Raw genomic sequence first — 14,495 nt, forward strand, 5'->3', positions numbered from 1 at the left:
CAGATGCATAGCAAGTGATTGGAAGGATAATAGTCTAAATCAGGCACACCTCACTTAAAACTGACATCATTGCACTTTAGTAATTTGGAGAGGTCCCTGACAGTGACCTTGTCAGTGCAGTGCTTCTCCTGATCTCCTGACTGCTGATACTAAGACAGTTTGTTGGGAATCCAGGTAAGATGAAATTTATGACATTTTTAAACTTATCTCCAATTATCATGTTTATTTATCAGTCCATTGATGAAGATTTTTGTCTTAGTGATGTTGAGATGCATTCCATGTTGAAGGCTGTAGTCCTTCCTCTTCTGCAGCAAGCACTTTAAGTCCTCTTCATTTTCACCAAACAAGGTAGTGTCATCTGCATAATGCAGCTTATTTCCTATCCTGATGCCACTTTATTCTTTATAGAGTACAGCTTCTTGAATGATTTGTTCAGCATACAGATTGAATATATATGAAGAAAGAATACAACCTTGATACGCACCTTTCTTGATTTTTAAACCATTCAGTGCTCCTAAAGAGTACAGATTTCAATATAGACTGCAATCTACAAATCATGAAAACAAGTCTTCAGCACTGGACCAATAGGTGACATATTAATATTTGGTGAAAAGATTAGAATTGGCCACAGTTTTCTTTTACTTGGATCTACAGTTGACATCCATGGTAGCCTGTCAAGAATCAAAAGATGTGATTGAGGCACTAGGGAAATCTGCTGTCATGAAACTCTTTAAAATGCTAAGGAGAAGGATGTCAGTTTACCATTTGCAGTGTACCTGATCCAAGCCAGGGCATTTTCAGTTGCCTATTACACATCTGAAAGTTGGATGATGAATAAGGAAGACTGAAGAAAAAGCAATGCCTTTGAATTACAGTGTTAGGGAAGAATATTAAATATACCATGGGCTGCCAAAATAGCAAATAAATCTATCTTGAAGAAATTGCAACCAGAGTGCTCCTTAGAGGCAAGGATGGTAAAACTTAGCTTTACACACTGAGCATATTGTCAGGAGGGACCATTCCTTGAAAAAAGACACCATACTTGGAAAGTAGAAGGTCAGTGAAGGAGAGGATGATCCTCAAGGAGATGGATTCAGTCCCTCACTGAAACAGCGGGCTCTAGCATGTTGGATATCCTAAGGATAGCTCACCGTAGGACGAGGCTATGTTATGAGACAGGACAGGATTGTGTTCTGTTCCCAGGATCTCTCAAAATCCTAGTGACGCTGTGGCACCCAACAACAACGTGTATAAATAGTGCCTGAGAAATGTTCATTGTTGTTGTTGTTGTTATGTGCCGTCGAGTCATTTGCGACTCAAAGCGACCCTATGTACAACAGCCCCAAACCGTGCTCTATCCTGTGTCAGTCTCATTGCCTCTGACACACCCATCCCAATTACCCCAGTCACTGAATCAGTCTGCCTCATAGAGGGTCTTCCCCTCCTGTGCTGTCCCTCTACTCTACCCAGCATGATGTCCCTCTCCAAGGACCTGTCTCTCCTTACAAAAAGCCCAAAGTATGTCAGACGAAGCCCCAGAATCCTTGCCTCCAAGGAGCAGCCTGGTTTAACCCTCTCTAGGATGAATCTGTTTGTTTTCTTGGCAGTCCATGGTACATTCAATACTCTTCTCCAGCACCACAGCTCAAAGGCGTCAATTCTCCTTCTATCCTCCCTGGCCATTGCCCAACTCTCTGATGCATAACAAGTGATTGCAAAAACTAGGGCCTGTATCAGGAGCACCTTAGTCTCCAGAGAGACACCGTTGCTCTTGAGTACTTTAGAGAGGTCCCCAACTGCAGACTTTCCCACCGCAATACGTTTTCTGATTTCCTGGCTACTGCTGCCAAGAGTGTTGAAATGGAGCCAAGCAAACTGAAGCTGTGAACAATCTCAATCTCTTCACCATCCATCCTGATGCTACCGATTGGTCCAGTGGTGAGAATTTTTGTCTCTGGACATTGAGCCTCAGTCCATATTGAAGGCTGCAGTCCTTGACCCTCTGCAGTAAGTGCATGAGGTCCTCCTCAGTTTCAGCAAGCAGGGTTGTGTCATCTGCGCCACGCAGATTGTTGATAGATCGATCATCCAACAATTCTAACACCAGTCCTTCTCCTCATAGAGCCCAGCCTCTCGGATAATCTGCTCTGCATACAGGTTGAAAAGGTATGGAGATAGGACACATCCCTGCCGTACACCCTTCCCAATTTTGACTCTGCTCTGTTCTGACGACTGCCTCTTGGTCCAAGTATAGGTTTCGCATTAGTATGATTAAATGTTCTGGGATTCCCATTCTTCTCAGAGTCAGCCACAGTTTGTTATGATCCGTGCAGTCAAATGCCTCTGCATAATCAATGAAACACAGATAGACGTTCTTGTGGTATTCTCTGCTTTCAGCTAAGATCCATCTAACATCAGCTACAATATCCCTAGTACTACGACCCCTTCTAAACCCAGCCTGGACTTCTGGCAGTTCTCTGCTGATGTACTGTTCCAGTCATTTTTGGATAATCTTCAGTAGAATCTTGGTTGCATGTGAAATCAATGATATTGTTTCCACACTCAGTTGTGGAAATGTTCATACTACCATAAAATAAAAATGATAGTATATAATAAAATGTAATAAACATTACAGTGTATTTGTAATGAAAACATGTTTAAATCCTCCAGGGCTAAAAGAACTAACACTTCTGTTCTAGTGTTTATATTTTGAATGTGATTTATACTATTCAAACCAGTAACAAACATCTGTGTTAGTACTTCTCTTGCCCATTTGTAGTATTAAGAAAGACTTTATGTTTTGACCTTTATCCTGATTACTGATATTTAGCATGTCTCTAAGACTTTTTAGCAAACACATGTGACTTACAATCAGAACATTTACTAATCAGCTTATTTAAAATGCTTTGTTAAATGTCTATGCAAAATGATAGGACATTTGTTATCATTATCAGAAAGGCTTTTTTACGTATGTTTATATTTTGTTTTGTTTTAATTGAATGGCCAATTTCTTTTAAGACCATAGTATCTTAACATAAACTAAATGTTGTTTTGTCATCTATCCTTCCACTTTTCTTTTGTTCATTACTCCTACATAGAGAAGACCATCCAGGTGAATATCAGACAGCCCACCGTCCCCATCACAGACAACAGATGGAGAACAAGCTATCTGAGTGAAATGGATTTTAGCTGTAAAAGCTAAAACAAGTGGAGCTTTAATTAGAATTTTTTTTTTTTCGTCTTAACAGAATTTAGTCCTAGGCTTGTTCTATAGCTGTAAACATTGTGGCAGACAATTTTTCCTTTTGGAAACTTACTTGGTTTAATTCTTTTTTGGACAGTAAATGAATGTATGAAATGAATGGCAGAAAATCAGGAGAACATAGAGAAATATAAATTAGACAAATTATAATTTTTGTTTGTAATAAATCCTATTTCTTGTTTGGTTTTTTTACCTAATTGGGATCATAGTGTACATATAATTGCAGGCCTGCATGTTATTTTTCACAGCATCATCAAAACTATTCTGTGCTGTTGAAACATTTCTGAAAATCACATTTATTAGTGGGCATGTAATATTCATTTAGGGAACTCTGGTGACCTAGTGATAAGTAATTGCACTGCAAACTTGAACATACACAGTTTACATCTACCAGCTGCTTCTTGGGAAAAATATAGGCCGTTTCCTTTTGTGAGATTTACACATCTGAAAATCTGCATGATGGTCAGCTATCAGTAGGTTCCAACTTCACTGTATGTAGCAACAATACCCGTAGTCATTATATGGCTATATCATTATTTACTTTTTGATCTAGTTTCAGTATTTCAAGTAATGCAGCAATGAGCATATTGAGTACATATAGTTTAACTATTGTTTAGAAAAAAGCATTATGATATCCAACATTACCACAGTTTCAATGAATTATAGAGAGTCACATAGAAATATTATTCTAGGTAAGACTAAATCAGAAGATTTTATGTAGGGGTAGATGTGCTATTCTTTAAATTGTGCACAGAGAATGCTTTGACAGAAGGGAGATGGAGTTAGGAAATTACAAGAGGAGGGAGTTTATAAACCGTGGGAATAGCAATTAATTCAGGCTGTGTGAATCTGTGTCTTTGGGTGTGATAGAACCACAGCATCAGGATAGAATTGAAAGATAAAATTTGAAATGTGGGATGAAGACTTTGAACTTGTATAGCACAATAGATACAAGTAAATGACATTTACTGCAACATTGTATCTTGAACTATATATTCAGTATTTTTTTTTTAGTTTGCATTGTGTACAAGACCCTATGAAAATCTAATAAAACATGATTGAGGTGTACAAAGGATTTATACTTTGACAGAGATATATAATGATGGTAAATCAATGATAAAATATTCTAATATGTTGTCCCCCGAAATACATTCAGATTCTACCATTGTCCATAGGGTATTCTTTGTAAATAAGAAAGAGTAAAGAACATTAATTTTCTTTGAATTGTAATGTTGAGGAATAATATTGAATATCCCTTGGGCTGTCAAAATAACCTTGAAGGAAGTACAACCAGAGTGCTCATCATTTGGGAAGAGCTAGTCCTTGGAGAGAGAGAGAGAGAGAGAGATCATGCTGGGGAAGCTAGAGGGTCTTGAAAGAGAGGAAACCCTAAAAAAAAAAGATGGACATAATGACTATCGCAATAGATGAGTATATCAGAGAACCTGAGCATGACACAGGATAGGCAAGGTTAGCTCTGTAGTTGATAGGGCTGCTGAGTCTCAGCTGACTCTGTGGCACCTAACAGTAACATTATCAGAAAGTGGAAAAAACATGGGTATGGTGTCAGTTGAAAACCTTTAGAGATTTTCAAGCAGAGCAGTGTAAGTATTTAAATAATACAAACTGAAAAGATCGGCCTCATCTATATTCATAGTGTCGTTATAGGAAGAGGCCTCATTGAAGGCAGGAAAAGCACATTAAGGATCAATGCTTAGGAAACAGGGGCTCTAAGACTTAGAGCCCAGAATGTGTTAGAGAAGAGAAGGGCTTAAATTTAAATGAATAACTTAATTTAGTTATTCTGAATTAAATTAATGGACTGTTTTCAAAATAGACAAGCCTCAGTACTATCTCTGTTGCTGAATGTGGATTTTGAGAGAATGTGACTGGGCACATGAATATTTAAAAAGTTTTCTAAAATAATAGGTTATGTATCTCTGGTTGCAAACTACTAAATGAATTAATGTTTTTCTCACCCCAAGACTTTGTCAGATTGTCTGAACCTATTACTTGCATATTAATGTACATCTGTATGCATTTTTCCCATATTTTTTCCTTTTTTTATTATTAATTTCAATGAAAATTTGCAGAGACTTTGGGTTTCCGTTCATTCATTGTTGCACTTTTCTCCCCTCCCAACCTTCCCCCCAAGTACACTACCTTCTTGGAAAAGTAAAAGAAAAATTCTTTCATTATTTTACAATCCCTCCTTTCAGGTCCACTCTGCTATACAGCCTATGCTCTAGACTCCTGTCATGACAAAGATACTTGATAATTTTCCCTCTTAGACAGTTTTCTCCCTCATATGTTTCAGTGCAATATACATTATTGAACCCATCCTTCTCAGTCTCCTCCCAAACCTGAAGTCAGTGGCACCATGCAGTATTTGTCCTTTTGTGACTGAGATATTTCAGTCAGCATAATGTCCTCCAGGGTCACCCATTTTCAATAATATTTCATGAGTTTCTTGTTTTTCAATGCAGCATAATATTCCATTGTGTGAGTACACCACAGCTTCTCTATCCATTCGTTTGTTGACAGTCACTTAGGTTGTTTCCAACTCCTTGCTATTGTGAACAAAGCCACGATAAACATGGGTGTGTATATATCTGCTTGGATGTCAGTTATGGTCTCTTTGGGGTATATTCCCAGTAGTGGAATTGCTGCGTCAAATGGTATCTCTATTTGCAACTTTTTGAGAAAGCGCCATACTGCATATTTTTTCTTAGTCTTCAGTTCTTAAGAATTTTTTTTCTGTCATTTGCTGCCAATTTAATTGAAAAACTTATTAATTAGTGCTACTCTGAAAAATCAATTTTGAGCAAATGAGATGTACTGTAAAAGTTAAAAAGAATTGCTATAACTTTCATTTTCTTATTAAATAATAGGGACAAAAGCCAGGATGGATGCTCAAGGATGGTATTTGAGAACTTCAAAGTTGGCCGTGGCCCTGGCAATTATCCGCTCAAAACCAGCAGACAAAAGCAGCAGAGAATACACAGAACAACTTGCAAGGGTGGTGTCTGGAGAAGAGTGTAAATGCAGATCCAAAGTCCAAGATTTGGAAACTGAAATTTTGCAGTTACGTCAGAAAGTACTTCTGAGTGGAATGAGTCCAGTAGCTCTTAATAATGGTAAGCATCTAAAATCACCTTTTGGTAATATTACCTCTCTTTTAGGTCTGCTTCAAAATTGTTTGAAAATTTATTTCTAAAATACCGAATTGTTCAGTCTCCTTGAGAATTAGATTTCTTTTCTTTGTTCTGTATATAATTTTATACATGTCTAGTCATATGTGTTGGAAGGAGGAGTGGCATCTACTTCCGTAATAGCTTGCCTCCGGAAACCCTGTGAACCTGGAAAGAGGATGAAAGGCACCCAAGCATCAGGACTCTCCTTCATAGGGTCTCTATGAGTTGCCTGTGACTCAACGGCACTTAACAACAACAACAACAGTCAAAGCAAAAAATAAGGCCCCAGGAATAGATGGTATACCAATTGACATATTTCATCTAACAGATGCTGCCCTGGATGTGCTCACCAAGTTGTGCAAAGAAATCTGGAGAACAACTACTTGGCCAACTGACTGGAAGAGATCTATATTTGTTCCCATTCCAAAAAAGGGTGACCCAACAGAGTGTGGAAACTATAGAATAATCTCATTAATTTCACATGCAAGCAAGATTCTACTGAAGATTATCCAAAAACGACTGGGACAACACATCAGCAGAGAACTGCCAGAGAAGTCCAGGCTGGGATTAGAAGGGGTTGCGGTACTAGGGATATTGTAGCTGATGTTAGATGGATCTTGGCTGAGAGCACAGGATTCCAGAGGAATGTCTATTTGTGTTTCATTGACTATGCAAAGGCGTTTGACTGTGTGGATCATAACAAACTGTGGCTGACTCTGAGAAGGATGGGAATCCCAGAACACTTGATCATGCTAATGAGAAACCTATACTTGTACCAAGAGGCAGTCGTCAGAACAGAGCAAGGAAACACTACAGGGTTCAAAATTGGGAAAGGCGTATGTCAGGGATGTGTCCTGTCTCCATACCTTTTCAACCTATATGCAGAGCAGATTATCCGGGAGGCTGGGATCTATGAGGAGGAATGTGGGGTCAAGATTGGTGGAAGATCTATCAACAATCTGCGATATGCAGATGACACAATCCTGCTTGCAGAAAGTGAGGAAGACCTGAAGCGCTTGCTGCAGAGGGTCAAGGACTGCAGCCTCCAATATGGATTGAGGCTCAATGTGAAGAAGACAAAGATTCTCACCACTGGACCAATTGGCAGCATCAGGATGTGTGGTGAGGAGATTGAGATTGTTCACAACTTTAGTTTGCTTGGCTCCACAGTCAACACTCTTGGCACCAGTAGCCAGGAAATTAAAAGGTGTATTGCCAAGGGAAAGTCTGCTGTTAGGAACCTCTCCAAAGTACTGAAGAGCAGTGCTGTCTCTCTGGAGACTAAGGTGCATCTGATACAGGCCATATTCTTTGCAATCACATGTTATGTATCAGAGAGCTGGACAATGACTGAAGAGGATAGAAGGAGAATTGATGCCTTTGAGCTGTGGTGCTGGAGAAGAGTATTGAGGGTACCATGGACTGCTAGGAAAACAAACAGATTCATCCTGGAAAGGGTCAAACCGGGCGGCTCCTTGGAGGCAAGGATTCTGAGGCTCTGTCTCACATACTTTGGACATGTTGTAAGGAGGGACCGGTCCTTGGAGAGGGACATCATCCTTGTTAGGGTGGAGGGACAGTGCAGGAGAGGAAGGCCCTCTACGAGGTGGATTGATTCAGTGACTGGGGCAATTGGGAAGGGTGTATCAGAGATGGTGTGATTGGCACAGGACAGAGCGGAGTTTAGGGTTGTTGTATAAAGGGTCGCTATGAGTCACAAGTGACTCGACGGCACATAACAAAAACAATATAATCGGGCTATTTTAGATATTGCATTGAAATTGGAGAATGACTATAGTGAAATGTGAAAATCGTAATGTTTTTAAGCTTATTAAGTTTTAAAATGTTTTGTCTTATCTTGTTCTTTTACTTTGCATTTTTATTTCTATTTTATTTTATTTTATATAAATTAGTTTTCCCGGTATTCATGTATCACTTTACAACTATAATACAGGCATGTGGTGGATGATGAAGCTCATAAAATGAGGTGTTGTTCTTGCTATTAAATATCTACTCTTTTAGTAGACTAAATTGACGGTTTAATAATATACTTTTGATAAACACTACTTTACAGACATTGACAAAGTACAAAAGAGCAAACTATTTATTCTGCCTAGCTGCTGGGAAGTTTTCCGGGTCTAGGCCTCATAGATGTGTCTAGTAGACACATGGAATGTCACAGAGCATCTGGCTAGAGGCAGGGACATGTGAAATAGCCCAGCAGTGGAAGATGTCTGTCCCATTCAGTCCACTTATAGTGCTGTGCTTCTGATTAACCCAAAGTTCAGAAACATTCCACTAGAGTAAACAAGTAATCATAATGTGATGAAGAGACATGTGATAGAAACTGATGTGCAGAAAGAAAGAAAGGTGGATTTTGAACAGATTTGAAGTGGTATTGAATGTGATCTGTAGGGATGTTTTACTGAATTTCACATTTTAAGTTTATCATAAAATTTGTTGTCCTCATGAGGACCCTATTGAGAGTAAAATGTGTGCAGTTAAAAAGGAGGAACTCTGGGAGCCTTGGTTATTGGGAGTTTCACCGATGTCCTCAAGGCCAAGCATCTCTGGCCACTCAAATCCACCAGAAGCTCTGAGATTGAAAAATGGGCAAACTTTGCTCTTGTGATTTATTGATTCTGAAAACTGTTGGAGGGTCAGCTATGATTCTATTGTGACAATGAGTTTGAGTTTTTTGGTTAATAAATATACTAGTTTAACATTCAAAACCCAGGAACAAACTGTAACATGATGATTACTCATTTCTTAGGAACCATTGAACTTTTTTGAGGCAGAAGATTTATGTATTATTGATCTTGTTGTTGTGTACCATTAAGTCAGAACTGATCGAGAGCTTACCCTCCAGGAGGTTTTCAGAAGCCATTAAAGAGCCCAGCCTCCTGGATAATCTGTTGTGCATATAGATTGAAAAGACATGGAGATAGGACACATCTTTGACACACACCTTCCCAATTTTGAGCCATGCAGTGTTTCCTTGCTTTGTTCTGATGACTTCCTCCTGGTCCAAGTATAGCAGTTCATCTTTTGATTTCCTGACTGCTGATGCCAAGTGTGTTGATTGTGGAGCCAAGCATACATTAACTGTTAACAAACTCAATCTCTTCTCCATCTATCATGGTGTTACCAATTGGCCTAGGATGAGAATCTTTGCCTTCTTGATGTTTAGCTTTAGTCTTGAGGTGTTAAAGACTATAGTCCTTGGCCCTCTGCAACAAACACTTTAGGTCCTCCTCAGTTATAGACACAGGTTTATGATACAGTAGTTGAAGTCTTAGCTATATCAGAGATTCCCAGGGGAAATGGCGCTAACAGGGAAATCCTGCAGATAGCAACATTCCAGAGGTGAACAGAAAAAGAGGAGCTATTGTAAAGAATGAGGCTCTTCTGTTATGAATGTGCAGCCATAGCAGGTAATAGAGTAATCCTCAGGACAATCTGTTAACCTAATATCCCACAACATACCACTCTTTTCTTTCTCTTAAATTTTACTTTGGTTTGCTTACAAAGTTTGTGTACAGTATGTTTCTTCATTCATACTGTGTTTTATACAGTCATTCCCATGGATTATATTTTTATAAAATTAATCATCATTGGACCTTGCCCATCAATAACCTGCCTTTTCACTTTCCATTTCCTTCACCCCCACCGTCCACCCAACAAATTGTGCAACCTTGTGATTTCGCCCGTACCCATCCTCACCCCTTGGTTCCCACCTCTTTCCCTCTTGGGTAACCATACACATTTTACTAGTTATCCTTCTATTTTTACAATAAAAATTTTGAAAAATACTGCATAACTTTGGAGAGACTAGAGAGCATTATACTAAGTGAATAAACACAGTTTTATAAGGACAAATACTGCATAAGACCATTGTTCTAAAACATGCCACTTTTTAAATGAATTCCCTACCTCACACACAGATTATAGTACAATCTCTTTACTATATGAGTGAAAATAATTTTACAGGATTTATAGCTACATTTCAATATCTCTGAAAGTCTTTCTGAGTATTGGTCTTTTTTCAGTATATATAAGAAATGGCAAACATCATCAGTTTTTCCTTAATACTCTATGCAGTTATTTGGTTGACACCTCTGAAAATCTAGGAAGCTTAAACTGTGACTATGAATAAACACCTATGATATCAAAACTAAAGCTTATCATCAAGGGTATTTATAACACTAATAGTGTATGCTATTTGTTTGTGGCATGAGTGTGCCTAAGGGTAATTTTTTCTCACCCTGAAGCAAAAGAATTTACAGTACTTGAGAGAGAAATTTCCAAAAACTACATAATTAAAATCCTTTTTACTCACAGCAGGAGTTACAGGTAAAGCATATTAGTGCAGATGTTTGGAAGTAATCTATTTCTCCATCTGTTAAAACTTCAAAAATAAGGAATAAATAGATAGATTCTGATAAATAGAATCACTTGTAAATGAGTGGAGAGAGAATAAGATAATATGAGAGGATATCAGAGGCTTTGAAAAATAATAAAAAACAGCAGTTTTTTAAAGATGTATTAGAAAAGATTAATAAGCTTTATTCTAAAGACAGATTAATATCTAAAAATGAAAACTTTATTATAGGTATATTTATATTAAATATTTCCTTCTGGAATTTTCAGGGTTGCTTTACATCTACAGAGAGCTCTGATAGTGTAGTCCATAGAAAGTTGTGTGAGTAACCCAAAGGCATTGCCTCTCAGGCAGTTTAAATCCACTGGCAGTTCATCAGAAAAATGATGGAGAGTCCCCCTCTATGCAATTTACTGTCTGCAAAAACACGCTATCGGAATAACCATGAATCAGTTCCAACTTAACAACAATTGTTATGTGCTGTCAAATCACCTATGACTCATAGTAACCCTATGCACTATAGCCCTAAATCCTGCTCTAGCCTATACCAATCTCACTGTCTCTGACACACCTACCCCTATTACTCAAGTGACTGAACCAATCCACCTCATAGAGGGTCTTCCTCACTTGTGCTTTCCGTCTACACTCCCAAGCATGATGTCCCTCTCCAAGGATTGACCCCTCCTTGCAACATGTCCAAAATATGTCAGATGAAGCTTCAGAATATTTGCCTCCAAGGAGCATCCTGGTTTAACCCTCTGGTTTAACCCTCTCTAGGATGAATCTGTTCATTTTCTTAGGAGTCCATCATATATGCAATACTTTCCTCCAACCACACAGCTCAAAGGCATCAGTTCTCCTCCCATCATCCCTCGTCATTGTCCAGCTCTCTGATGCATAGCTAGTGATAGCAAAGACCATGGCCTGTATCAGGTGCCCCTTAGTCTCCAGAGTGACACCATTGTTCTTCAGTACTTTGGCAATATCCCTAACAGCAGACTTTCCCATAGCAATATGTCTTAATTTCCTGGCTTCTGGTACCAAGAATGTTGACTCCAAACCCAAGCAAACTAAAGCTGTTAATAATCTCAATCTCTTCACCATTTATAATTATGCTGCTAATTGACCCAGTGGTGAGAATCTTTGTTTTCTTGATATTGAGCCTCAATCTATATTGAAGACAGCAGTCCTTGACCTTTTGCAGCAAGTGCTTCAGGTTCTCCTCAGTTTCAGCAAGCTAGGTTGTGTCATCTGCATAACGCAGGTTGTTGATAGATCTTCCTCCAATCCTGATGCCATATTTCTGCTCATAGAGCCCAGCCTCCATATAATCTGTTCTGCATAATGATTGAAGAGGTATGGAGAGAGGACAAATCCCTTGTGTACACCGTTCCCAATTTTGAACTATGAAGTATTTCCCTGGTCTGTTCTGACGACTTCCTCCTGGTCCAAGTATAGGTTTCGCATTAGTATGATCAAGTGTTCTGGGATTTCCATTCTTTTCAGAGTCAGCCACAGTTTTTTATGATCGACACAGTTAAACACTTTTGCATAATAAATGAAACACAGATAGACACTCCTCTGGTACTCCCTGCTTTCAGCCAAGATACATCTAACGTTAGCTACAATATCTCTAGTACCATGACCAAGCCTGCAGTTCTGACTATCCTCTGTTGATGTGTTGTTCCAGTCATTTTTGAATAATCTTCAGCAGAATCTTGCTTGCATGTGATATTAATGATATTGTTCAATAATTTCCACACTCTGTTGGTCACCTTTCTTTACAATGGGAACAAATAATAGATCTCTCCCAGTCAGTTGGCCAAGTGGTTGTTCTCCAGATTTGTTGACACAATTTGGTGAGCAAATCTAATGCAGCATCTGTTAGTTGAGATAACCTGGGGTCTTATTTTTTCCATTTCTTTCAAAGCAGCTTGAACTTCTCCCATCATCACCATAGGTCTTGCTCATATGTTGTTTCATGAAATTCTTCTGTGCCTGCCAATTTTTTACAGTCCAGTAACTCTGTATATTCTTTCCATCTTCTTTTAATACTTCTTGCATCATGTAATATTCTGCCGAAAGCATCCTTAAGTATTGCAACTCAAGGTTTGAATTTGTTCTTCAGTTCCTGAGCTTAAGAAATCCTGAGAAGTTCCGCCCTTTTGATTTTCTGACTCCAGCTCCTTACGCATTTCACTGTAATATCTTACTTTGTGTTCCCACTCAGCCTTTTGTAGTCTCTGTTCAGCTCTTTAATATCTTGATTTCTTCCCTCACCTTTTGCTTTTCCACGCTCTAGTGCAATATTCAGAGTCTCTTCTGACATCCATCCTGGTCTTTCTTCTTCCTCTGTCTTTATAATGACTTTGTGCATTCTTCCTGGATGATACTCTTGATATCCTCCCACAACTTTTACTTGTACAGCATAGAAGAAGAGAAAGCGAATGTAAATACTTATCCATTGACCAGGAAACTTTTCCAGAAACGTGTACATGGACCAAGAAGTTGTCTAAAACAAGGGGATACTGCATAGTTTAAAATCATGAAAAGTGTCAGAGTTGTATCTTTTCTCCATACTAATTCAGTCTGTGTGCTGTATAGATCATGTGGACTATATGGTGAAGAATGTGGCATCTGTATTAGAGGAAGACTCATTGGCAACATGTGTCATGCAGCTGAAAAATATTTGGTTATAGAAAGTATAGAAGACTTGAAGCCCTTACTGAAGACAGTTAGAGTATAGCCATCAATATTGATTGTTGTTGTTGTTGTTATGGGCCATTGAGTCACTTGCAACTCATAGCAACCCTATGTACAACAGCCCTAAGCTCTGCTCTGTACTGTGCCAGTCGCACTGTTTCTAACACTCGCATCCTGATTACCCCAGTCACTGAATCCATCCACCTCATAGAGGGCCTTGCCCTCCTGCACTGTCGTCCCTCCACCCTACCAAGCATGATGTCTCTCTGCAAGGACCGGTACCTCCTTAAAACATGTCCAAAGTATGTGAGATGAAGCCTCAGAATCCTTGCCTCCAAGGAGCCGCCCGGCTTGACCCTTTCCAGGATGAACCTATTTGTTTTCCTAGCTGTCCATGGTACCCTCAATATTCTTCTCCAGCACCACAGCTCAAAGTCATCAATTCTCCTTCTATCCCCCTTTGTCATTGTCCAACTCTCTGATGCATCATAACAAGTGATAGCAAAGACCATGGCCTGAATCAGATGCACCTTAGTCTCCAGAGAGCCAGCATTGCTCTTCAGTACTTTGGAGAAGTCCCTAACAGCAGACGTTCCCATGGCAATACGCCTTTTAATTTCCTGGCTACTAGTGCCAAGAGTGTTGACTGTGGAGCCAAGCAAACGAAAGCTGTGAACAATCTCCATGTCTTCACCATCCATTCTGATGCTGCCAATTGGTCCAGTGCTGAGAATCTTTGTCTTCTTGACATTGAGCCTCAATCCATATTGGAGGCTTCAGTCCTAGACCCTCTGCAGCAAGCACTTTAGGTCCTGCTCACTTTCTGCAAGCAGGGTTGTGTCATATGTACAGATGGTTGATAGATCTTCCACTAATCTTGACCCCACATTCCTCCTCATAGATCCCAGCCTCCAGGATGATCAGTTCTGCATACAGGTTCAAAAGGTATGAAGAC

The 14,495-nt window shown here is 39.2% G+C and overlaps 1 protein-coding gene across 1 annotated transcript in view; it reads left to right on the forward strand.

Annotated features, from left to right (window-relative positions):
- Nucleotides 1-6,167: 6,167 nt before the first annotated feature.
- Nucleotides 6,168-14,495, forward strand: part of LOC102873059 (meiosis-specific protein MEI4-like) — a 244,890-nt gene continuing 236,562 nt past the window's right edge. The window contains exon 1 of the mRNA XM_006898441.1: nt 6,168-6,383. Within this exon, the coding sequence (XP_006898503.1) occupies nt 6,168-6,383 (216 nt within the window). The remainder of the gene's footprint in view (nt 6,384-14,495) is intronic.

This window comes from Elephantulus edwardii, unplaced genomic scaffold, assembly GCF_000299155.1.
Source record: "Elephantulus edwardii isolate Elephantulus edwardi_28Jun2011 unplaced genomic scaffold, EleEdw1.0 scaffold00229, whole genome shotgun sequence".
NCBI classification, from domain to species: domain Eukaryota; kingdom Metazoa; phylum Chordata; class Mammalia; order Macroscelidea; family Macroscelididae; genus Elephantulus; species Elephantulus edwardii.